General features: G+C 46.4%; 1 protein-coding gene across 10 annotated transcripts in view; it reads right to left on the bottom strand.

Annotated features, from left to right (window-relative positions):
* Positions 1-1,266: 1,266 nt before the first annotated feature.
* The window catches only part of PRICKLE2 (prickle planar cell polarity protein 2), a 310,734-nt gene continuing 287,020 nt past the window's right edge, over positions 1,267-24,980 (bottom strand). For 7 of the 10 annotated variants that reach the window (XM_074344532.1, XM_074344533.1, XM_074344538.1 and 4 more), the window contains one exon: positions 1,267-7,315. In XM_074344532.1, coding sequence (XP_074200633.1) covers positions 6,441-7,315 — 875 coding nt within the window. In that variant the 3' untranslated portion in view covers positions 1,267-6,440. The remainder of the gene's footprint in view (positions 7,316-24,980) is intronic. The other 3 variants (XR_012499921.1, XR_012499919.1, XR_012499920.1) reach the window with 3 other exon arrangements.

Genomic DNA, 24,980 nt, shown 5'->3' with positions numbered 1-24,980 from the left:
TCCCAGACAATATCAATACCATCCTAACCACCACACAGCCATGCACTTAACTCTCTCCACACAACCCACTTATTATTTGCTTAAAAGCAAATGCAAGTATTTTGGGGTCATCTGCTGGTTTCAATTCCTGCTAATAACTGAAAATTAACTGTGTGGCCTGGGTAGGAATCAGTTTCAAGGCTCCTCAAGGAACAGAGATGCTAAGAAGTCCGAGCATTTAATCTGGTGGTTCTCGACCAGTGGTGGGGATTTTGTCCTCAGGGGCCATTTAAAAAAAATGGTGGTAAAATAAAGGTAACATACAATTTGCCATTTTTAGGTGTACAGTGTAGCAGTAAGTACATTTACATGGTTGTGCAGCAAATCTCCAGAATTCTCATCTTGAAAAAACAAACTGCACCCATCAAACAACTTCTCATTCTCTCTCCCCCAGTTCCTGGCAACCAGGCTTCGACTTCTGTGTCTGTAAATTTGATTACTCTAGGTACCTTGTAAGAGTTGAATTACACAATATATCTTTTTGTGACTGACTTATCTCACTAAGCATCATGTCCTCAAGTTTCATCCATGTCGCAGCATGGGTCATAATTTCCTTCCTTTTGAAGGATAAGTAATAGTTCACTGTATACAAAGACCACATTTCGCTCATCCATTCATCCATCAGTGGACATCTGGGTTGCTTCCACCTTTTAACTACTGCGAATAATGCTACTACCGACATGGCTGTACCACTCTCTCTCTGACGCCATTTTCAATTCTTTTGGGTTTATACCCAGAGGAGAATTGCTGGATCTTATGATAGTTCTGTTTTTAATTTTTTGAGGAACCGTTGTGTTGTTTTCCACAGAGGACGCACCATTTTACATTCCCACCAGTAACACACAAGTGGGACACAAGCTCCAATTTGTCAGCATCCACACCCACACTTACTGTTTTCTGTTTCTTTTGTTTTCTTTGTTTTTTCTTTCATTTTTTAATAATAGCCATCCTAATGTGTGGAAACATTTTTGGTTGTCACAACTTGGGCTGGGGAGAGGTCAACAAAACTGCTAAACATCCTACAACGCGCAGGACGGTCCTCTGTCACTGGCCCCAAATGCTGAGAGTGCTGAAACTCCGATTCAAGCAATCAGGTTCGTCTTTCATAGCAAATCTCACCCCCCCACCCCGACACGTGCAGCCTCTCTCCTCTGTTGTCGAGATGCTCAAAGGCAAAGATTTCCCCAAAACCTAGAAAGCGAAGGAAGACGGAGAAGAACGGCAACATCTCTTTTATTCAAATTTTATTGGAAGTTTACAAACGTATTACAGACATCAGTAAAACATCATATCCATTGTACAGGGCACGGATCTCAAGCGAAATGTTCACGACAGTCTCTGGCAGAGCCCACACCAAAGGCCTCCTGCAGACCTTCTGAACAAACAGCCGGACACCCGACACACAAGACAGACTCTGGCGTGCTTCACCTTCTCAGGCCCTTTGAGGTTTCGTTGCTGCACGTGGACTTCGGGCAGGAGATGGACAAAGGGCTCCTCGTACAGGAGAGAATGTGTTCAGTAGAGGGAAAACTGCCCAAGTCCTAATTTGCTGAGGAAAAAGGAGGACCCAGAGGCCTCAGCATGTCAATTCGGGGTTTGTGATAGAAGCAAAATGCTTTATGGGAAAACCGGGGAAATGAACTAGACAGGCTTGAGAACACACCTGACTGGTGAGTAACTCTCTCTGAAAAACGTAGAAACGCTTGGTCAGCGACCTCCTGAACATCAATGGCCAAATACTCAGTAGGGGGAGGGATGTCTCAGAAACCTAGCAGGATAGAACAAGACTTTATTTTTTCTTTCTATCCTACAGATTCATTGTATCTAAATCACAGAAATGTTTGCTAACACTACCTGACTTTTCTCCTCTCCTTTTTTTATTCCCCGTGGGGAAAGCTTGTTTCATCAGCAGGAAGTAAGCTTAGAAAATAGCACAGCTCCCAACAGTAAGTCATGTTTGATGGGAGTCTTGGGTTTGATGGGGCTCCTGGTATGAGAAAATGGAAAAAGATTGCAATCTTTCTTCTTTTTTTCTTTCTTTTCTTTTTTTTTTTTTTTTTCAATCTTAGCCTTGATGACTGCTTCCCAGTGATCAGACTAACAAGCTCTGGTGTCTGCTGAGACCCCAGAGGGACTGGCCACTGGAGGCAAGGCTCTTTTCATTTCCACCTCTCTTGTGCTTTAAGAAACATACCTCAAAAGGCGGTAATCCTGAACTGCCTTCAAAATCGGCAGAGGAGGCTTGGCTGAGTCCTGCACCTGGAAGGCTGGCCAGGGAGCCCATCTGAAAGCCCTACAGGTGCTGAACAGTCACTAACAGCAACCTTTCCGGCATGAAATCCTCAGATTATTGATTCCATCGTCCACTCCCTTTGTCACAGACAGATCCTCCTTCTTACGTATTAGCATCTGGCTTCTGTTAGAGAGAAATGCACAAAGAGCGCCTCTCTTTGGAATTTAAATATCTGTGTTATTTCTTGTTAAATGGTGGGACTAGATGAAGAAGAAGATGGACTCTCATCTGACCTCTGAAATGGTGAACAGCAGGCTGCCTGTCATTGGCCAAGAACATGAGACTGGAAAAGGAGGCCTAAGAGGTTTGACTTCATTTAGCCTAAAGAAGGCAGCATCCTTTAGCATCCACGATGCCGGTGGGGAGAGGAACTGGAGTCTCACAATTATTTATGGATGATGCTTCCTAAATGGCTGGTGTACTGTTTTGAGCCAATGGCAAAAGAGCCCAGGATGGGAAGACAAATAATGAGTTCACAAGTAAGATTGGTTATCCGACAAGTAAGATCAGTTCTGAGCAACCAGTCCTGGCTGGCTGGAGGGTTGCAAAGAGCTGTTCAGGCTGCATCCGCACTCTCTGGGAAAGCATACAGTGGTGCCTCGGTTCTGTCTGCCCAGGATGCAGGCATGGCAGAGCACGTGCTACACACACAGCGTCACTGGCCCCGCCTGTACTCAACAATGGCTGGGGTACCCAAGAAGCGGGAAGCTGCTGCAGGAGAGGGAAATATAACCGTGTCGCGTTGAAGGAACATCCCATGGGATGGGAAAAGAGGATGACAAAGAGCTGCCTTCAGGTCCCATATGAAAACACAAAATTGCTTGTTCGCTGGGCTGGCTGAGGCTGGAAAGGAAGGGCCAGGGAAGGTGATTATGGAAAGAGGGTGTCAAACAACCAACGATAAAAAAACTCTGCACTTACAGTTCTTGTTTCTCTCACCTCATTTATCTTCACACTTAGTAGGAATCCTGGAACTACACACCAGGAGGAAGGGCAGCTGAATGCCACGTCCCACGCCATCAGCCTGCTAAGAAACTTGTTCATAGTATCGAGGGTAATACACATCGGCAGGGCCATTCAGGGAACTGTCACTGACTCCTTCCTGGGAAAGGGCCAGTTCTGTTGCCACTGAACTGAGCAGCAATAGGAAATGAAATGAACTCCGAAGTTGTAGTTTTATCCAAAAGACAAGAAGATCAATTTAAGGAGAGGTAGGAAAAAAACGCCCCAAAAACCAAGGCATTAGAGAAGAGAAGAAACTGGGGAAAGATTACTTTTCTAAAAAAACCAGTCTATCAAAGAAGAAATGATGATCTAAGAAGAGGTGCAACTTGACCAAGAAGAACAGCTCCTGGTAATGATGGAGGAGTCAGGTAAGGACCCTGAGATCTTGCTTCAGAAAAGCAGGCACTGAATTTTGGGGAACAGGATTCTGGGATGTCACGTGGAAGTTATCACTAAGGTGGAATCCCACTACAGTGGCATCCTGCTCTCTCTCGGGCATTCACTGGGAGGGAGGGTCCATCCTCACCGTGAAGATTTACCGATTCTCCGTCGGCATCCTCTGCAAAGTGCCTGGCTGCGTGTGGGATGGAAGAGATGGAGGTGGTCTTGCTTGTAGACCAACTGACCCTGAGACTTGGATCTCATCATACCTCAAGCTCTGACCAGCAGACATGATGGACGCTCCCTGGGCAGTGAGATCTGAAACTGCTTATTCTGCTCATCCCTCCAGGTACTGCTTATATGTCGGTTTCTAGGCCACCTTCTTCTTTCTGCTGATGGTGCTTAAAGCCTCATCTGGGAAATAGAAGAGGTACTATCAAAACGAGAGAGTTAGAAAGCAATGTTTACTAGGAGAATTTCTTTCATTGGATTCTAGGCCACAGAGGACAGACAATATTTTCAGTTGTGTATAATCTACTTTTTTTTCCTCTCTTTTCTTTTGCCCAAATGCCTTTTTATGCTTATCAATCAAAGAACTCAGAACTTCAAATTGGACTCGCCCGATTTCTACCAGAAACCTGCCACGTTGGTAGCATGGCGGTGCACATTATTTCTTAATCAGTTTGCCAAGCAGTTTACAAACTTACTATACAAACGTAATAGAGTTAATTCTCCAGAGGCTTGGATAATTAATGAAGCATTTAGATATGAAGAAAGCATGCGGAAAACAGCCACAATCAACATTTGCATTGCTTTTTTTCAAAACATCAGTGACAATGACAAATGTCATAGTAATACCTGAAAAGCAAATTATTTTCATACAGCCTGAATCAAGTGCCATTTCCATGTCCTTTACAGTCCTCCTTCTCCCAGACCCATTTGGGATGGTGTCTGAAAAGCCACTTTTCACATCCTCTTCCTAAAAAAATACTAGAAAGTAGTAATTACTATACTGGAAAGAGACCACGCTCACCTCACCAGGGCAGATGGCCACTGAGATACGCTGTGTACTACATCGACAGTACATCTCACTAAAGGCGGGTCCTCCGATGGATTATTTCAAGTGCCACAATCCACGAAGGGATGGAGGAGAATGGAAGTAAAAGCAAGTGCTTCATTTTTGACTGAAGCAAGGTAGGAAGTTTTATTTTTACTATAAACAACACAACCGTTAAATGTCTTCTTGAAGCAAACTCACTTTTGAGCCACTTTCTGCCTGACCAACGGTCCCCAAAGTTCACAACGGAAATCCTCCTTTCAACAACATGTGTTCCGCAAAACCGTCACACCGAAATCTCCTGAGCAGCTCAACTTTTCTGGGTAACCCAGATACTCTGGTTACGGAGCGTGTTAAGCCAGATTTATTTCCCACAAGCACTGGGGTGGGGGGTGGGGCGATTCAAGAGGGTTGCCATCTCTCTTCTAACTCCATTTCTCCAAGTTCTGCTTTATTCTGACCTTCCTTCATAATCCCCTTCAGTCTCTACCCTTGACCTGTTCCTTCTCCACGTACGACCTATGATCTAGAACACACCCTTACTCCCAGAGCCCCTTGGAAACTTGGGGGTCCCGAAATTCTCAACGAGGCAGTTCATTTGCGCTGAGGACAACCGGTTGTCAGGCTAAGGCAGTGTTCCGTCTGCCTTGGTAAAGGAAAGCAGAGAATAAGATCCAGGAAACATGAGCACCAGAAAATAATGCCACATTCAAAACAATGTCATGCTGACATCACACAACGGCACCACTCACAGTCACTTTAGTTTCCCCAAGGGACAGATCAATGGTAAGCAACTTCAAGGTTCCCAGCAGGGATGGCATTTCTCACGGAACTTTACTGACACTGGTTGGTTTTTCTAATTGGCAAAAGTTACATTTGCAATTATATATAAAAAAATTACTATCACTCTGTAGAGAAGAGATTCTACTGAGGGTGGGAGCAGACTTCAGGATGACTCCTTCAGGTGGAATGGAGCATCAAATGCTTTGGGTGGAATAGGTAATAATTTTTTTTTTCAGCCACAAAAAGCCAAATTGAATAATCATCCTTTGAAAAAGGTCTCACTGACATGTAACAAATTTGTATAGAAAAAAGAAAAAAAAAGGAGGGGTGGAGGGGGTCCTGGATCACCTTGGAATACTACTCAAAGACAATGCTAGACATGCATGCAATTCTCCACTGAGTCCTACGATATAGAAATTCCTTTGATATTACAAAATACAAAAATATTTTATCAGAACTCTCATTTACATTGCATTTACAATGGACATGTAAATAACTTAGTCTTGGGTCCTGGCTAATAAAACAAATTACTTACTGGAAAAAGGGTCCTATAAGTAAGAGAACCAGAGAGGCTATAAGCGAGCGGGAGACAATGTGCCATCTAGCCAGTGGCAACTCAACACAGACGGACGGGAAGGAGGTGACCAACCCTGGCCTCCGTTAGAGTCTACAGCGTTTCCAAAGTGAAATGTGCAAATAATATTCAACATGCCAAGAACTGTGACTACCTACCGAGTCAATCTGCTACCTTGCTCCGTCAACAGAGAGCACGTCTCTCCGTCACCACCCCTGCCAAAAGCGCCTTATAATTGAAAACAGTGCAAGTTTCTGAATTTACATTCTTAGCTTCCATCTTCCCCCTATTCCCTGACCCTCATCGGATTAAGAAATGATACAGTTTTTGCTCTTTTGTCTTTTCCTGCTGTGCAACTGTCCCCTGCCACCTAGCGTGGAGGACTTGGGGAGGCCATACGAGCTGTATTTGTGTAGTAACTCATCACTCGTAACGTATCGCAGGTGGGCGGGCTGGGGGATGGGTTCTCCTAAGAAATAGCCCTCGTTGTCAGACTCCGAGGAGGAGGAGCAGGTGGAACACCAATCGTACTCGGCGAAGTAGGGTCCCCAGCGCTCCCCAAAGGCATTTTGCAGAGCCAGGTCCGACACAGTCCGGGGGCATCGGCCGTACAGGTCCCTCCGGGACCCCTGGCCCAGGCTCTCCTGGAAGCTCCGCTGGCGCATGAACTGATCATAGTCCTCCCTGGCTCTCAGCGGGGGCCTTTCTTTTAACTGAGAGATGGCCTCGCGCTCGCTGGCCAGGTGCAGGGCATTATCTGAGCGAGAGCGTCGGGATCGCCGGGACCGGTGAGGTCGGAAGCGGCGATTGTCGTCGCGGGAAGTAGTTCTCCTCCGCGTGCGCTCGCTCATGGGCTGGATCCTCACGCCGTCTGGCCCCGGCAGCTTGCCGCCCGCCATCCCCCCATCAAAATCAAAGCTCTGATGCATCCTTCCGTGGGCCTGCAGGTCCCTGTACCCGATGGGGTTGCTGAGCGGGTGGAGGTTTCCCTCCATCTCCTGGTACTGCTGGGCGGAGAGCAGGCTGCGAACGGACTCGGCGCTGCGGAACTGCATGGACGAGTTCAGGGTGCCCATGTTGCTCAGCTTTTCCGACACATTCATCCCGGAGTCTTTGCTGAGGTCGGGCATGGAAAACCGGGAGAGGTGCTCCTGGCGTTTGGCGCCACCATCCGCGGAGAGGCCTGGGGGTGACAGAGCAGAGGACCACAGAGGTTAATGCAAATGTGCAGCGATGGGGGTCACTGTTGGTGTGGGTCATCTGAACCATCATCTACTCAGGGTCGCTGCATACGGTTGTACAGTTGCACACTGCACAAAGGCTATCTCAGAAAGTATGTAGGAGGGCTCTCCCCACTCCACCGTGGGCCAGAGTCCACTGAGAGGGGCCACCTGGTTAAAATGCATCGAGAGTTTTTTTTTTTTAACTAGTCATGAATTCCTCCAAAGAGTCATCAAAATTACTTCAGTGCCCATTGTGTATCTTATATATGATGTTTCCTCTGTTTAGAATTTCACTGGACAAAGTGCTTCAATCATCTCTTTGTAATGATGCATTCTCTTAAGCTATGCAGGACAGATATTTTGGAGGAAGGAACTTTAAGCTATAGAGGTGGGGCCGCGCCCTAACAGTTCCTGGCAACACCGAGGCTGGAATCCAGTCCCGTGATACTGGACCAGTTCGCTTCCACGTTGGCCTCCAGTAATTTCCTGCTCTGCCTGCTGTCCCTCAGCCTCTGTCTTGAAAATTATGTGACTTCCTGGGTGTGGACAGAGGGATATTTACTCTCTCAGGCTGTTTAGTAAATGACTGTTGCCAGGGTTCTAAATGGGCCCCTAGCAGACAGAAGATGTGAGTTGGCTCTAGGGGGGCATTCCTCCTTCCCCTGGGGGGGGGGCACTTTAAAAAATAAATCAGTTACCCTAATGCTCTCTAACAGCGGTTGCCCCTAGCAATGGACTTGCATTCCCTAAGTGCTGTTGCTGGCATCACCAAGATGAAAACCATCTTGAAGGTAGCAGGAGATTCTTGACTCCAGTAGCTTCCATTTTGCCCATCTTAAAGCAGCACTCTTGAAGAGCAGTTTAAGAATGGCCCAGGTGGAAAACTCTCAGCATTCCCCACTCATTATCAATGGAAAAAGAACAGCCATTTTGCCGTTTCTGGTCACAGACAACATGCCTTTGGACTGCACTGGCCCATTATAACCCCTGCCACTGATGATTCCGCCCCACCTGCTGGGGCCAAGGACTTTGGCTTCCCTCACAAAACTAATGTTACTGGCACTTTGGAACACTGCTTAGCGTTATCTACTGAAGCGAAATATACATACACACACGTGTGTGTATATATACATGTATGTGTATAGATACGAATTATGAATGAAGCTTCTTTGAATACCTGTGTCCATTTTCCTGGTGGATTTACATACTCATTTCTTTTGGGTATAAAGCCAGGGTGGAGATTCTATGACTTTCCATTGCACTCCTGATGATATATCTAATAGAAACTAGCACAGATCCAAAAACTACAGAAGGGTATTCAGAGAAGCTTTCTTTATAAAAGCCCAGGACTATAAACAACTCAAATGTCAACTAACAGGAGGAAGGACACATAAATTGTGGTATTTTCTACCATTTCCCATTCAAAGCCATCAGGACTTCTTGGAGAAATGGCTGATTCCAGGACAGGAGGAGGGAAGGTAAAAGACGAGTGTGGAACATCTTGTTATGCCAAAAAGTAAGTAAAGAAGTGTTAAAAAATAAAAAAAAACGAAGGGAGGGTTTTTCAGAAGAACACAGGACCCAACATCAACGGGATCTCACCAGCCAAAGCTCAGCAATCGGAGCATTAAAACAGTAATGATTTATAAACCACTGAAAAATGTTAGAATTCCTGAGTCCACGCTGATCACAGATAAAAGCATCCACAAATAAATGGGGGGAAAGAGTGGGTTCTTGTATATAGCAGACTGGAGCGTACATGCAGAAGGAGTGCTGGGTTTGGAAGATCATCATTTTGTAACCATTGTGGGTAAAGACTGGTTCATGCAAGACTCAAAGTAGGTTAAATTTAGGGGGTAAAATTTGATTAGGGAGCAGGATATGTGCACGGTGTTGAGCGTTCCCCCACATACGGCTTATTATCTGTAAAAGAAAACTTAGTAACTACACTGCGGGGAAATCAGACAACTCTGCGACTGGGAGATGAAACTGAACATCACTGATGAATTACAGCGACATCATGTCCCTCCAGATGGGATGCCCTAAGGAGGACACACCACATATGCAGTCTTCCAGTCAAGAGTATGTGCCCTCCGTGCATTTAGGAGGAAAGATTAGACAAAGCCCGAAAGGAGGAATGTTCTATTAAGAAGAAAAGGGACTGTATTCTTTAAAAAAAAAAATTCATAAAAGACAAAGAAAGGCTAAGGGAATATTCTAGACTGAAGGATATTAAGGAACCACAGCGACTATATACTATACTTGATCCTGGACTGGAATGGGCTCTGGAGTGAAAATAAAAGCTATAAAGGAGAACTTTTGATCAACTGAGAATAACTGGGACATGGGCTAATTGATAAATGCATTATGCTAAATTTACTGTGGTTAACTGATAGTGAAGGTAATGTCAGACAAGGTCCTAAGTCTTGGGAAATACACAGGGAAGTGTATGGTGGCAAATGGCCATGGTGGACGCAATTAGCTCTCAAGTGGTCCAGAAATATGTCGTGTGTGTGTATCTCGCGCGCGCGCGAGAGAGATCAAATGATAAAACAAATGAGGAAGATGTTAACAATAGGTGAATCTAGGTAAATGCATTATGGGTACTGTTTGTTCCACTTTTGCACCTTTTCAACAAATTTGTAATTCTGTCCAAATAAAACCGTTCTTAAAAATTGTAGCATAGCTAAATGATTTTTCAATTCCAGGGGAAATTACTGGGGGTGGGGGTGGGGTGCTACTGGGATCCAGTGGGTAGAGAACAGGGAGATACTGCTGAACACCGTAGACAGTCCCCTCAACAGAGAATTATCCAGCCCCAAATGTCAATAGTACACCAGTTGACAGACCGTGATATATCGGAATTCTACACAACGAGAATAGATAATTACGCCAAATTACACGGCTGAATCTCATAGAAAATGCTGAGAGACGCTAAAAAATACATGTTGTGTGACTCCATTTACATAAAGAACAGGCTACGGCTGTCTGCGGTGACAGAGGTCAGGACAGCGGAAGACGCTGCCAGGGCGTGGGCACTGTCCTCTACCCAGATCTGGGTGATGATTGTAAAAGGACGCACATGTCAAAATTCCTGGAATTGTAGTTTTAATATCTGTTTGCTTTACGTTATGTAGGTTATAACTCAACAAAACAGTGTAAAAATAATACAGTGTTCTCATTAAAGAGCCCAATTTAACCGCTGGCTATGTCTCCGGAAAAACTATTCTGCCAAACATCATACTTCTCAGGCACTTTTTTTTTTTTTTTTTTAAATTTCATTACTGGGATAATTGTCAGGGCAAGAGGAGTGGAGTCCTCCAACTCCTGCTTTCCGAGCTGCTTATCTCTGACGTACACATCATAAAGGCTGATTTACAACAGCCTAATCACTTCCAGGACCTCCCCCATCTGAAGGCGGGGAGGAGAGGACAGCAGTATAAGATGATGAATGAGTAGTCTGAGCAGATAGATGCTAGTAAGGAAGGGAAAAAAAAATCTCTCAAAAATCAAATCTAGAAACAAAAGCTGTACAGGCGGGCACAACGATCTCTGCTGGGCTTTGCACTCAAGCCCTGGAATGGAACTGAGGTAAATAACCCAGCAAATACCAGAAATTCCCATCTTCCTGAACCTGTCTTTTATAAGCCCCAAAGTCGTGCATTTCTGAGACTGTCCTGTGCAGGAATAGGTTCGTATTCCAATGAGGAGATAACCATGAGGAAGAGCAGTTTTCATTCTATCGGAAGGTGATGATGTCCTTTCATATTGTATTTCTGCTTCCTGGAAATCTCAGGATACCCTTAACCACCACCCCCCAAAAAAAGTCCCCTGGCAAGAATAGGAGGACCCTGTTTCTCAAGCTCAGAGTCCACTAGCGGTTCTACCTAAACGTAAGCTGGGAGATGTGTGGGTGGGATTGGAAACGCCCCTGGCTCACTCCAGACAGGAGAAATGGGTATGTTATTTATTAACTTGGATTTCTCTTCAAGGCCTTCTTGCATGCAGGGCACGCACAGAACAGCCGATGTTGCCCAGAGATAAGCAATAATTGTGTGCCTATCGTTAAACGGGGTGGCTCTGTGGTCAGTTTCACTCGTGGCCAAATCCAGAATCCATACATAGATGTCAAGGCGCTCATGTCTCTCCAAGATCGTGGACTAAATGCTCCTCCTGGCTGACTCTGCTTCAGCCGCACCTTACACACAACAAGCTCATTTCAGCCCCCTTTGGAAAACTCTCTCCTTTGCACTGACTTCTTCTGATCATTAAGGCCCTCATGTAGCTGTCACCTCTTCCATGATGCCTGCCCTGATTGTGCTTTCTCAAATAGCAAAGTTGTCTCCCTACCAACCAGTCATTTTGTAGCACCTGACCCCTTTTTTAAGGTCCTCACCCTTTCTTACGAATTTTATGTTTAAGTTTGTACCTGAATAGAGCATGAGCCTTGTCCCCTGTTTACCGTACTTTCCCAGAAACTAGCAGTGCCCGGCGTCCCCTTGGTGGAATTAAGGTAAATGAATATTCACGCTGCCTATAACTAGGAAGAAACAACCACCCTCTGACCCGGCGTGGGCCAGGACTTAAAGAATAACTGATTATAATTTGTATTAGTGGCGTGCCAACCATCAGGAACAAAAACACCATGGTCACAGCAATCAATCTCATTGTCTCTGGCGGTTCAGTACACGGCCCACCATCTGGGGCTTCTCCAGTTTTCAAGTCGAACGTGTGGTTTATAGCTAGTCCAGCGATCTGCAAAAGTGTTCTGTCTCACTGATCACACCTCTGGAAGTCTGTTTAAATTAGCTCCTTCCATGTCCCCAAGATGTCTCTGTACTATCCCAGCTCACAGCTCACACCTAAGAAACACTCCCTCTCTCTCCCTCTCTGTGCACAACTGGAGAGCCACTTCCTGACTGGGTGACTCAGGGCAACTTTTGAACCTCTTGAGATGCATCTGTAAAATGGGCATAACAGCAGTATCTCAGTTTAAAGCTATAGTGATGATCAGGTGAGAAAAAATACACACCTTTTGTTTTTAAGCTTCATCACAACTGTCACAAATTTCTGTAGTTTTTTTTTTTTTTTCTTTCTTTCCCTCTCCATCTCCTTAGCTAGTCTATAAGTTCCAAGAGGGCAGGAGCTGGCTTCTGTGTGCTAGCCCCAAACTCAGCACCGCATATTCAATACTCAGGGAGGAAGTAAGCCAGGCCTAAAAGTCCCCAGAGAAAGAGCGCATGCTCCAAGAAATTTACACCCAGCCAACTGTAAAGGCAAGCACATACTTGCTGAATGCACGATTACACGAATGAATGAACCCAAAAAGATGTCCCACACAGGACCAGACATATCATGGTGGTCACTGAAGATGAGCCACTCAAATAATAATAAAAATTATTTGTGCCTCCAAACTGCAGCTGGGGCTGACTTCTCCACCCAGAGGAAATGCAACTCTTTATGTCATTTGTCTGTGTAGCCTGAGACTCAGTGTCCAATCACTGCAAATCAGCACAGTCCAACCACACGGGGCTCGCAACGCCACCCTGCTCTCCTGCAATAAATGTACTTTCTTTTCTTGCTGCCTAAGTCATGACTCTGTGTGTGTGTGTGTGTGTGTGTGTGTGTGTGTGTGTGTGCGTGCGCGTGCACAGCTATAATATGGGAGGTGGAAATTGCACACTATGTTCTCTAGCGAGCTCCAGCGGAAGCCCACTGTCTGACCCCACACTTAACACTGCCATTGTCAGGGTCCCAAAACACTCTGGAGAACCTGGCAGAAGACCCCATCCGACAGCACGAGACACAGTTGCCCGGTCCTTTTCCTCTCAAGTGGAACTCTGTTTTATTAGTAGACAGAGAGGGTTTTTTCCTCTCCAAATAAAGCAGGCTTTGTGAGAGGTGCTAGATGGTGACTGTGGACTTTAAAGTCCTTGATTTATCCTTATCCCAGGGGTCAGCGTGGCCAAGAGTGACACAAACGCCCACACACCGCAGGGGCTGCAGGTTTTCCTCGGGTCCCGCAGGACGTGCCCCAACAAGGAGAGGTCAGTATCGAATTTGGCCTGCGGTTCCCTGTGGTTAAACTGTCAACACGAAAATGCAGCCAGGGTGCTTTAAGCAACACTCAAGCGTTTCTCTCCGAGTGGTGCCCCCTCACTGCAAAAAGGAGATCTCAACAGAAACCAATGACAGCGAGAAAAATCAATTCCTTCAAAGAATGCTTTGGGTCTGAAGCAGGAGAAAGGCAATCTTTGCAGTGTTCCCTGCCCCCATTTATTCTAAGAGCAGAAGGCATTCGCTCAAGCACAGAGAGAAGGAAATGCAGGCTTAAATGTACTGGCAGTCTTTTCGGTACCTCATTCTGTTCCTTATTTATTGCCCTTTCTAGTCCTATTCCTCCTTACCAAGAAAAAAAAAAAAAACTGGCATAGGAAAACAGAGCTGTGTTTCCGTCAACTTGAAAGATGCATTCACATTTCTGTGCAATAACAGAAAGAATATCCACTCACCGCTGCCTTCTATACGTTGACAACCCATACTGATGTCTTAGTAAGGTCTGCACTGTATGTTCTTTCTCTGGAGCAGGTATGAAATAGAAGGAATTGTTCAGAACAGGGGTTTGCAAACTATGGCCAGTGGGCCAAAGCCGGCTGACTGCATCCTTGTTTTTGCAAATAAAATTTTATTGGGACACAACCACACCTATTCGTTTACACATGGTCCATGGCTGTTCTCTTGCTACAAATGGCAGAGTCAGCAGTGGTAACAGAGATGGCATGACCTGCAGCCTAAAATATTTACTATCTGGCTCCTTATAGAAATGTTTCAACCGGTTTAGAACACGAATGTGCTAACTGGGAAGCTGAATCAAGCCTGATCATTCCCAGAGTCGTGGCTCTATACAAGCTAAGTGTCTCAGACCACGCAAACCATGTCTTCGAGGCACCAGCTTATTTAAGTATGTGGCGGTAGTTCGTCCGGTCCCTTTGGAATCCCTTTTTCCAACTGAGTCAATTGATTTCCTCAACAGCCTGAACTTCAAATTGGTCACAGCTGGAGAGAACCTGTCATCTGGGCAGTGGAGTTTAACCACCACCACATGTTCCTTGGTGACAGGGCATGGAATGGTTTGAACACAGTACGACAGGGAAGGCTAGGGGAGTGGGGATGGACAGAGAGGGAGCGTGGAGGAGGGGAGGGAAGAAGGGGGAAGATTATGAACACACTCAAAATTGCTTGCTACTCCAAGTGTGACCGGTGGACCAGGGGCAATGGCAGTCGATCCAAACTTGCAGAATCCAAACCTGAGTTTGCATAACAGCCTCTGCGATTCTCACGCCCTTGAGGGTTAGAGGAACACAGTGCCAGACTTGCGGCAGAGTTTCAAGGGCAGTTTTCTTTGGAAGTAAAGGTGCTTATACTCCTGGGAAGCCCATATCCTCAGAGACACTAACTCAGGGGTTCTCAACCGTGGTACTATCGGCATCTTGGGCAGGATGATTCTTTGTGCTGGGGGCTGTCCTGCGCATTGCAGGCGGTGAAGCAGCACCCCTGTCCTCTCCCCACTGGATGCCATAGCACTCTCCCCTCCTCCAGCTGTAAGAACTCAAACCAGCCTCAGACACTGCCAAAATCCCCTCGGGACAAAATCACCCTGACCGAGAACCGCTGCTCAAGTATTTCCAATCCTGGAGCTACCGCTGGTGGCAGAGGAAGGAGAACTTGTCCCTGACTGTCCAGGAGCAGCAGTGGGCGAAGCCTTTTCATCCCATACAGCAAATATCAGCCTGGCCAGCAGATGAGGTGGACGCGCCGTCTTTCTAGAAAAGGATGAACGCATTCTACTAGGCTGGGTGTGGTATATTTCCCAAATCGGGGAATCACCAAGCTGTTGTCTCTCTAAACTCCTCTCAACAAACCCGCTTTTGACAGCCCATCCTTCCCTCGGTGGGTTTCAGAGTTCCCTGTGCTTCATGCCTTTATTGTCTTATTTTCCTCCCTTATTTGAAGCTTTTGAAATCTCGAGCCCTTGATGCATCTCTCACACTTCCTTACTCTGGTCACCAGTCCGTCCAGTGGGTCCCCAGGGGCCAGCAGGTCCTAAGTGCTCAGAGGCATGTGTCTGCCATCTGTCCCTGTGGTACCAGGGAAAAGTGCCCCTGGACGTGTGAAACCATTTCCTTAATCAGCTGCTGCTGAGGACGGGGAGGCTGAAGCTGGAGGGGAGGGGAGGAGTGGGTACTTCTGATTCCCGCCCCCCGCCCCACCTCGGCCTGCGAGGCCCCTTCTGGGAAGGGCCGTCTGCCCATCCCTGACACACCGTGAGACTGGTCCAAAGTGAAGAATGTCTTTTTGCAACCAGCTGGTTCCAGAGAAGGCCATGACTGGTTTCCCCAACGACAGTGGCTTGGCTTTTTAGCAGCATCGTGGTAGGGACGTGCCTTTGAACCAGCATGGGTGGGACGTGACAGGGGTTACAACAGGACTAAATTTGCTGGGCTTACAGACCCGGGACTGTTAATGGGAATGAGCCTGCTCAAGATCAAAACTCCGGTTCGGGACTGGAGGTCCCTTACCTACGACCTGCTGACTTGCTCGTTAACTTCCTGACAAACTTACCCCCATAATAAAGACGGATTGTAAAAAAGTAGTAAAGAGGGCAACCAGGAAGCAGCATTTTTGGAAACATGTGGGGTCAATTCTGACTACGCCTCAGCTCTGCGGGAGATGGACTGTGGCCGTGTTGCCACAAAGCCTACTGCTAACTGAAAGGATGCACAAAAAATTCAAACCAGTTGAAGATTATTTGCTGGAGTCTGCTCTGGGCTCACACTGACCCCCACGCTGCTTTCTAGAATCCATTAGCCCAAGTCAACAAGCAGACCACACTGGAGCATTTGCTCAGGAAACACTTCACTCCACGGGACAGAAGCGAAACGGCTCCCCAGGGGAAAAGAATGGGCAGCCAGAGACCCACCTGGTTTCTTCAAAAGGCCTTTTGATGAAGCCTGGCCGTTGCCAGGCCCTGTGAGTACAGCCAGGAACGAGGCCCCTTCACAAGGACGCTCCACTGTGCAGGGAACACAGCTGACGGCGTCAGCACCACAGCGTTAGGCCGTCATCGGGAGGCAGGCAAGAAACGCAAGGCTAAGATAGAGAATCAAAGACTGGCTCTAAGGCTTGACAGACAGAGGGCTGGCAAAGAACCCTGGGTTGGTGCTAATTAGGGTGAGACGCAGGGGATGCGAAGGAGCCAGTCAAGCCAAGAGCAGGGGGAGGAGGAATGAGAACATTTTGTACCAGAGAAAGTTACACGTGCTCTAAGAAGTGACAGAAGGGCAGTGTGACTGGTGCATAGTCAGCAAGAGGACAGCGGCAGGGAGCAGGTGAACAGGAGCCAGAGGGAGGGGCTCTGAGGTCAGTGGGAGTTTGGGAGTGCCCAGCCCGTGCTTGGAGGCAGGGTTAATAAAGCCCTCGCAAGGCAACACGGGGAGAGGAGAAGGGCATTGGCTTTGAAGGTCAGCTCCCAGCTCTGTCCATTTATAGCTGTGCCTCCTCAGGGAAGACCCTGGACTGCTCTGTGCCTCAGTTCCCCCAGCTGTAAAATGGGAATAAAAATAGAACCTCTCTCATTAGGGCGAAGGTGAGTATTAAGTGGGTTAATACACAAAGTACTTAGAACAGCGCTGGTGCGATGACATCAGATGGGCTATTCTCATTGCCTTTCACCCCAGACGGGTCACTTTTAAAGCGTTTTTCTGGGAATCATCACACAGAAAATTTCCAGGCATTGTTATGTATTTTTTTATGTATTTTTTTCTAACTGAGTAATAGAGAGTTGGAATAATCTGCCCAAGGTCACGGGGCAGCTACTTCAGAACTCTTCTCCGACCTCCTGCCTCTTATTTTTGTGAGTAGAAAGAGAACGAGGAATACAGCAGGAGTGCTGTTCCAGATTTGAGGGACAGGAGGCAAAGAGAGGAGTAAAGATCCACGGACGCATCTGACCTCCGAACCAGCACAGCAATTCAAAAAAAAAAAAAAAAAAAAATCTTTCCATTAATGAATACTTCTCTAACAGCATAAATCTGAACTATCGCTACATATAACAGCATGGCTGAATCTCATAAAGATAATATAAAGTGAAAGATGCCAGACACAAAAGCATACATACAGTATGATTCCACTTAAATAAAATGAGAGACTATCGCAAACTTCCCCAAGCTGCTGGAAGTCAGGACAGGGCTTACTTTGGAGAGAAGGGAGGGGTGGCGAGTGGGAGGGGCTCAGGGGGTTTCCGGGGCCCTGGTCGACCTGGGAAGGGGTTGCCACAAGTGTAATGACTCATGGAGCTGCAGCTGGTGATTTAGGCACACTTTGGTTTGTTACACATCTACGAAATGTTTATTACAGATATTCACCAAGAGAGGCAAGAACGTACTTCCGACAACCGAAAGGTACATGTGAGGAATTCATCTCTCTCATCACAGTGTCTGATACACCAGACTTGGATGGCTTGTACACATGGGTCAAAGCGGCAGCTAACACTCTAGGCTTCATTGGATATTTCACCCTTTGAAGGGTTAAATTCCCTCATTTCTATTTTCCTTTTTAACTGGAATACACAGGGATCTTCAACACCTAAGCTCTTATCCCTGGGCAAATTTACACATTTATGAAACCTGCCTGTTCACAACCCTCTCTTTCCTGCTAGGCATATGCATTTCCCACCAGTGATGGCCAGCTTGACAAGGGAGGGTAGAGGTTTAGAGATAAGTGGTTTATGGATTTAAGAGACAGTATACAATATACTCTTTTAAACTTGAGGTCCTTGCTTCTCAAGATCCCACTTACCCATAGCTGGGGGTTGACAATGTGCCATTCTTGCCAGAAAAGTTCATGACATGGTGCAAGACACGGCCAATTAGTGAACTGAGTGACAGATGAAAGGATACAACGAGGGCCAGGTAGATGGTGTGGCTTTTAAATGGATGGGTGGATAGTATGAAGAAACAACGAAAGGGTTGGGGATGGGAAAACAGAACGATGGATGAAAAAAGCAATGAATGGATGCAAACTCATGCATGTACAGAAAAAGAGACATGGTTTTGGGGCTCCTAAGAAATCAAAGTTCTATAAATGCAAGCTGCAGAATAAAGTTCTCAGTGAAGGGTTAAGTTACCAAGTAATCATAACTCCTTCTATTATTAATTTGCATTGAAGACACTTTTCATTGGTGCCTCCATCTCTAGAGAGGAAGGCAGGGGGACCTGCAGATGAGGAACTGAAAAACTGAAGAAAAGAACCTGCTCAAGGCTGGGGGCAATGATGGGAGTCAGTGATGAAGGCAGGGATTGAATTAGGTCTCCAGACATTCAAAGTCAGCTTCTTCTCAAACTTCAGTAAAGATGCAAGCCACCCAGGGATCTTCTTAAAATGAATACTTGTATCAGCTGCATCTGAGGTTCAACCCAAGATTCTGAATATCTAACAAGCTCCGAGGAGATGCGGACGTGGTTGGTCCACAGATCACACTTGGATCAGCAAAGGTCTGGGGTGCTTTCTATTATCTCATGATTCTGGAAAGAAAGCCTGGCATCTCTTTTTTATAATTAACATATCCAGGAAGGTGTGTGTCAAAGACACCTGTATCTGAGCATGTAAGGCCCCCAGACCTCTGGCCAGGGAGCCAGGGAACCCACAGAAGGAGGGAAAGGAAGTACGGCCTTGCACCATCCTGTCCCTCCTTCTCTTCCCATCAACCAAAGCAAAGCTGCCACCAATCTGTTGCCCCAATTCTGACACAAGATCCAGCAAAACCAGGAGTGGGTTCTTGGAAGACGTAAGGACACTGAACCTGGCCACGGTAACTCCCTCTCCTGCTCTCTATCTCCAATTCCTGTCTCTGCCCGTCTGTGCCCTTCATTCAACTTCCTGAGGCAACTTGGGCTTGGCCTGCCTCACGCTCTGCACAGATGGAGTCCTCCCAGGCCCTCAGATTCCTCTTCTTCCATCTGGCCAACTTGACACAGATCTATACTCAGAATCAAGGAAGATTTTCCAAGGTATCCTGCCTGATCATGTGGAAAAAGATTCTGCAGGCAAATAAATTTGGCAATTTCGGAAAAAAAAAGGTTCTCAAAACCTTTAACTGGCTTAAGTGCTGTAGGGATTTTCAAAAAGGAGATAGAAAAATGCAGACTTTTCCACACTTAGATGATAAAACCCCTTCCCCACCTGGCTCCAACCTAGACTCAAAAATGACACATTCCGTGAAATGCCAGCTTAACAACACTGATTCCTGCTAAAATCTGAACACATCTGTTTATAGATTCCATCCCTGCACCATAACAGTGCTATGCTCAGTGAAACCAGAGCCTTAGGCAAAAGGGAAAAAAGTCAGTAAAACTGTTCCTGTCTTTATTTATAAATTTTGTATTTTGTTCGTCACAGACTGTGGCATGTTGATGCTTAAAATACTGCACTGAAATATTCTTTATCTTGATTACTGAGCGCTGGCGCTCCTTTTGATCATGTACCCACAGCGGGTGCCTCACTTGCCTCACATCAGTCTTGGCCCTGCCAGACAGGCTACTTCCCTCTCACCTTAGTCACACATTTAATTTTTATTTGTGAAATGCCATGGATTGTACGTTTATTATTAACTGCATTCACTTAGAGGAAAAAGTCATTCATCTGGAAAGCAAAGGAACTGGAGTCCAGTCCCAACTCTGCAGCAAAGACCAGCAGAATCCTGAATAAATCTCTTCTCCTCTCTGAACCTCAGCTCTTCTTCTACACCTTCACCGGAGATTCTCCAAGCTTCTCCCAGATGAGAGCCTGTGATTTTTTTTTTCCGAGGTGTTTCAAAAGGTTTTCTTTTTTTTTCAGTTGAGATACAATTAAGAACACTGTATTAGTTTCAGGTGTACAACATAATGGTTCAGTATTTGTGTACATTGTAAAATGATCCTATATAATAAGTCCAGTTAACATCTGTCAACATATATAGCTGTAATTTTTTTTTCTAGTGGTGAGAACTCTTAAGATCTACTCTTAGCAATGTTCAAATTTACAATACAGGATTATTAACTATAGTCACCATGCAGCATATTACATCTCCATGACTTATTTATTTTATAACTAGAATTTTGCACCTTTGGACCACCTTCACCCATTCCTGTGAGTGTCTGTGGTTTTGATTCTGTGATCCAAGAGAGATACTGCCCATTATCAGAGCAGAAGGGATTACTGGCTAGGTACCATAGCAGCCCCTGATCCCTGAGGGAATAGTGCCCAGGAGAGAGAAGGAAGGTCTGATCAAGGGGGTAAAAGGGAACCGAAGAGTTACTGGGGTGCTGCCAGAGAGGTCGGAACTGAAAACACTTAGGTGGTTCCCAGACAGTCAGGAAAACATTTAGGGGTGTAGCTTGTTGGCAGAAAAGAAAAGAAAAGATAGAAAGAGAAACCTAAACCTAAGATTTGTGTACTTTGCTATCTTTCATCAGTCTAAACCTAACCGTCAGTCCTTAAGGGGATTGTGTGGTAACCGCTAGCCGGGATTTGCCCCCAGAAATGCCTAATGGAACCAACAAGGCTCACTTTAAAACAGAGTGTGGTCCTCACACCACCTGTGTCAGAATCACCTGGGGAACCTGTCCCAGATCTACTGCATCGGAACTTCTGAGAGGGAGGCTCAAGAATCTGCATTTTCAACAAATTCTTCAGTTGATTTTGATGGCTTTAAAATTAAAACACAAAACCAAAACCAAAAACCCCAAAACCCACTGCTCTGAAGTCATATGAGTGGGGCTAAATAAACAAGTCCCCAGCGCCAGCTCCCCTTACACGCCAGCAACCTTGGAATTCAAAGTCTGAAAAGCCGCCTGTTACATAACTCTGCCTTGCCAGTGCCAAGCGAGGTGCGAGGATTCTGTGACCCGCCAAGCCCCGGGCCACCGTCAGATGCAGAATTTCCAGGACAATTTGTGTCACCCTTCCCGCCAGATCTTGGCTGGTGAAGACTGATGACTTAATTCCCCAACCTTTGTCACTAAGTGTGGTCCCTGTGCCAACCCAGCCAGGGTAGATGGCAACCCAGCTCCCCTGGAAACTGTTCAGATGGCTGGTACCCGAGAAACCCATCGGGATGCTGGAGACTGGGAGAGAGGGAGGGATTTGACTTGGTTTGGCTCCAACGCTTGGGCCACCAGACAGTTCTCTGTTCTCAGAGCATTAAAACCCTCAAATATTGGAGCAAGTTGGGTGACCACACTGGACACGATGTACAGCCCCCGTCCTCAAGCAGGATTTGGTCCTTCAAGTGACCATCTCAGAGCCCCTTGTCTTTTGATGGAAATGCAAAGTTATACAACCTATAAGAGGGCAACCTGGTAGTATCTACAGAACTTCCAACGTGCACATCCCTTGATCAGAAATCTCACTTCTAGGAACTGATGCTATGAAACAGCTTGAACAAGCACACAAACCCAAGTAAAAAGCTATTCACCAGAACACAGATTGTAACAATGAAAAATTGGAGAAAAAAATCCAAGTGTCCACCAATAGGGGATGAATTAAAAGAATGACGGTGTCATCACACATGGAAATACCATGTAGGTTCAGATGAGTTAGCGCTACAGAAACCAACAGGGAAAAACGAACACGCTATACTGTTAAGTAAAAACAAAAAACAAACAACAATAAGAACAAACTGCAAGACAATATGATGACATTTTTGTTTGTAATGATGTATCTGTCAGTGTATGCCCAGAGACAAATAGCCAGGAAATAGTCACCTAATGGTGGGGGGGGGGGAGAAATTATGGGACAATTTCAACTTATATATTTCTGTAGTTTTTTTTTTTATTTCTGTAGTTGTATAATTTTTAAAAAGCAATTTTTGTTTACTGTTAGAGAAAATAATAAAATTATTTGGAAAAAGTTGAGAGTCTATCCCTTTTCACCCTAGCCTACCTCCCAGGAAAACGAGAAGCAAGACCCTTTCTCTGGGGCTGAAACAAAGCCAGAGACAAGGATATTAAACACAAAGTCTTATCATTTCTGGGACACATTTCTGGGACACTGAAATGTGACAAGAAAATAAGTTCCTCCCCAAATCTCGTGCTAAGTTATTCAGAGCTGTTTGAAACTGAAAATATCTACAGCCCATAGGGGAGGCATGAGAAACCAGGGCAGGTGCTTTCAGATCTCAAACCATCCCATCTCCACCCACGCCTCTACCTTGAGGCTCTGAACCCCAGCTAGGTACCTGCTGCCTCTGTAGCTGGTTTTAACTATGAGCCACAAGGACACTTACCTGTGGTCATCACTGTTGGCCAATTTTACGCATGAGGTCATTTGCTCATAAAGGCTTTGGATTCAGGCTGCCTCTCAGTAGCCATGTGGTCTTAGGCAAATCTCTTAATCTTTCTAAGCCTTATCTGTAAAACAGAGGCTTGTTCATTCAACAAACATTTCACGAACGCCTACCATGTGTCAGATTTACCAAATGCCTACTATGTGCCAGACAGGGCTTCAGCTGCTGGGACAACAACAGCAAGACCGCACCACATGTACGTCTCCCCCTCATGTAGCTCCCATCCTAATAGTGGAGGATGACAATAAACAAAGTAAACTATATACTATGTCAAATGGTGCTAAGTGCTGTAGAGGAAAATAAGGCAGGGGAGCTGGAAGAGGAGCATCTTGTCGGGGCTGCCTCAGGGCAGAACAGACCCTGCCCTTACACAGCGAGTTAATGCAGGTGATGCTCTAGGTACAGCCCTCATCCCACAGCAACTACTCAGTAACGAATGCCCTGCTACCACTGCCACTGCTCCTGCCACCAGCATCCGTCCGACCTCCCCGCCCCACCCCTGCGGCCTGTCCTTGGTCAGTTTTCCTCTGCTGGGTATTTCACAAGAGGTACCTTTTGGACATAGACCGCGGGCAAGGCACGGTACTGAGCAATTTTACACATCCACCCTCATCTGAGTCTCATGGATCCCCTCACAGCGGGGACTGTTACTCTCATTTTTCAGAAGAGAAATCTGAAGCTCAAAGAAGTTGGAGGGTCAGTCACCCAGATCATACTGGGAGCATGCAAACCCCGGTGAGCCTGACTGAAGGCTTAACCTCTCGACAGCCAATGTCTTCGGCCTCCCAGGCCTGAAAGCCAGATCCCACCTGCCCTGCTGAAAGCAGGCGAGGCCCCCCCTCCCTGAAGAGCTGACAGCGGTGCCCACGTGGCCTGTGGTCCTGCCTGAACCTCACCAGGCCAGGGCGCTGAAGATAACCAGGGAAGGCAAACCTGGACCCCCGGCCTGTTTCCTCTCTCTCGGTCCCGCTCTGTGATTTGAGGTCTCTCGATCAGACTCAGGGTGAGTCAGCAGACACTGATTAAAGCGGTACCCTCAACAAAGGAGGGGGGCGACGAATGGCAGCAGATGAACTGAACAGTTGAGGTCAGGTCTCCCAGACAATTTCCTCATATTTTATACGATGAAAAAAGTTCCCTTTATTCCCTTTTCACCGCAGTCCGCAATTTTTGGGGGCTGCTCCCATGGAAAGAGCCTCCAGCCTGACAGAGGAGAGGTGCTGGTGGAGGAAAAGGAGGAGCAGGAAGTGGGAGGGGGCAGGGGAAGGGCTGGCGGGGGTCTGAGCGCACCCACCTGCTTTCTCACGTCTGGAGCAACCGAGTTCCTGAAGCCGGTCCAGCTCACAGACAGACTTTTCCACAGGGGAAAAGGAATTTAGCTGCTGCTCTGCTGCTAATGTGATGCGGTGATGGTGATTCCGACAAAGTCAAACCCAGGGATTGTCAAAGTAGGGAGAGGAGAGGCTGTGCCTTCCCGGACCAAGGGGAGTTGCAGGGGGAGGGAGGGGCACCGGCACTTAAAAAAGAATATGTGACATCTAATACTGCATTAACCATTATTTTCATAGTACAAACCTAAAGTACCTAAAAAAGGTAGCTTAGCAGTTTCTCAATCTTGGCACCTTTGACATTCATTTGGAGCCAGATAACTCTCTGTTGGGGGGAGGGCGTGCACTGCGGGATGTTGAACCGCATCCTTGGTCTTTACCTACTAGATGCCAGTAGCATCCCATCCTCTCCTGTGACAACTCAGAATGTCTTCAGACATTGACAAAGGTGCCCTGGGGGGTAAAATCGCCTTGGTTGAGAACCATGGGATTATAGTTACAAGTACAGGACTCAAGTGTTGGAAGCTTCGGAACCCTGGTTTAAGGCACTTGCTGCCTTGTGGTCCTGTTCATGTTAGTCCACATCTCCAGGTCTTGGCTTCCTTTATCTATGAAATACAGACGACATGATACGTATGCCTCACAGCATTATCACAGAGACTAACTGAGAAGGGTCTATCTGTGTAGTTAACACAGGGTCCCACTTAAAAGGCTTCACAGATGTTAGCTCTATTTATGACGGTGGATCTCGGTTGCCTTGAGGGTGTACAGAGGGTACTCTCTGAACCAGAGAGTAGGAGTGCAAAGTATCAGACTGGGGTGGGGTGGGCTGTAAAATCTCATGCCTTATTAAAAAACAAAACAAAAAAACAGAAGTGAGATTCAATGGTCTGGACCATTGCTATTGAAAGCAGG

Source organism: Camelus bactrianus, chromosome 17 (genome assembly GCF_048773025.1).
Source record: "Camelus bactrianus isolate YW-2024 breed Bactrian camel chromosome 17, ASM4877302v1, whole genome shotgun sequence".
In the NCBI taxonomy this organism is placed as follows: domain Eukaryota; kingdom Metazoa; phylum Chordata; class Mammalia; order Artiodactyla; family Camelidae; genus Camelus; species Camelus bactrianus.
This window is presented reverse-complemented; position numbering and strand designations above follow the sequence as displayed.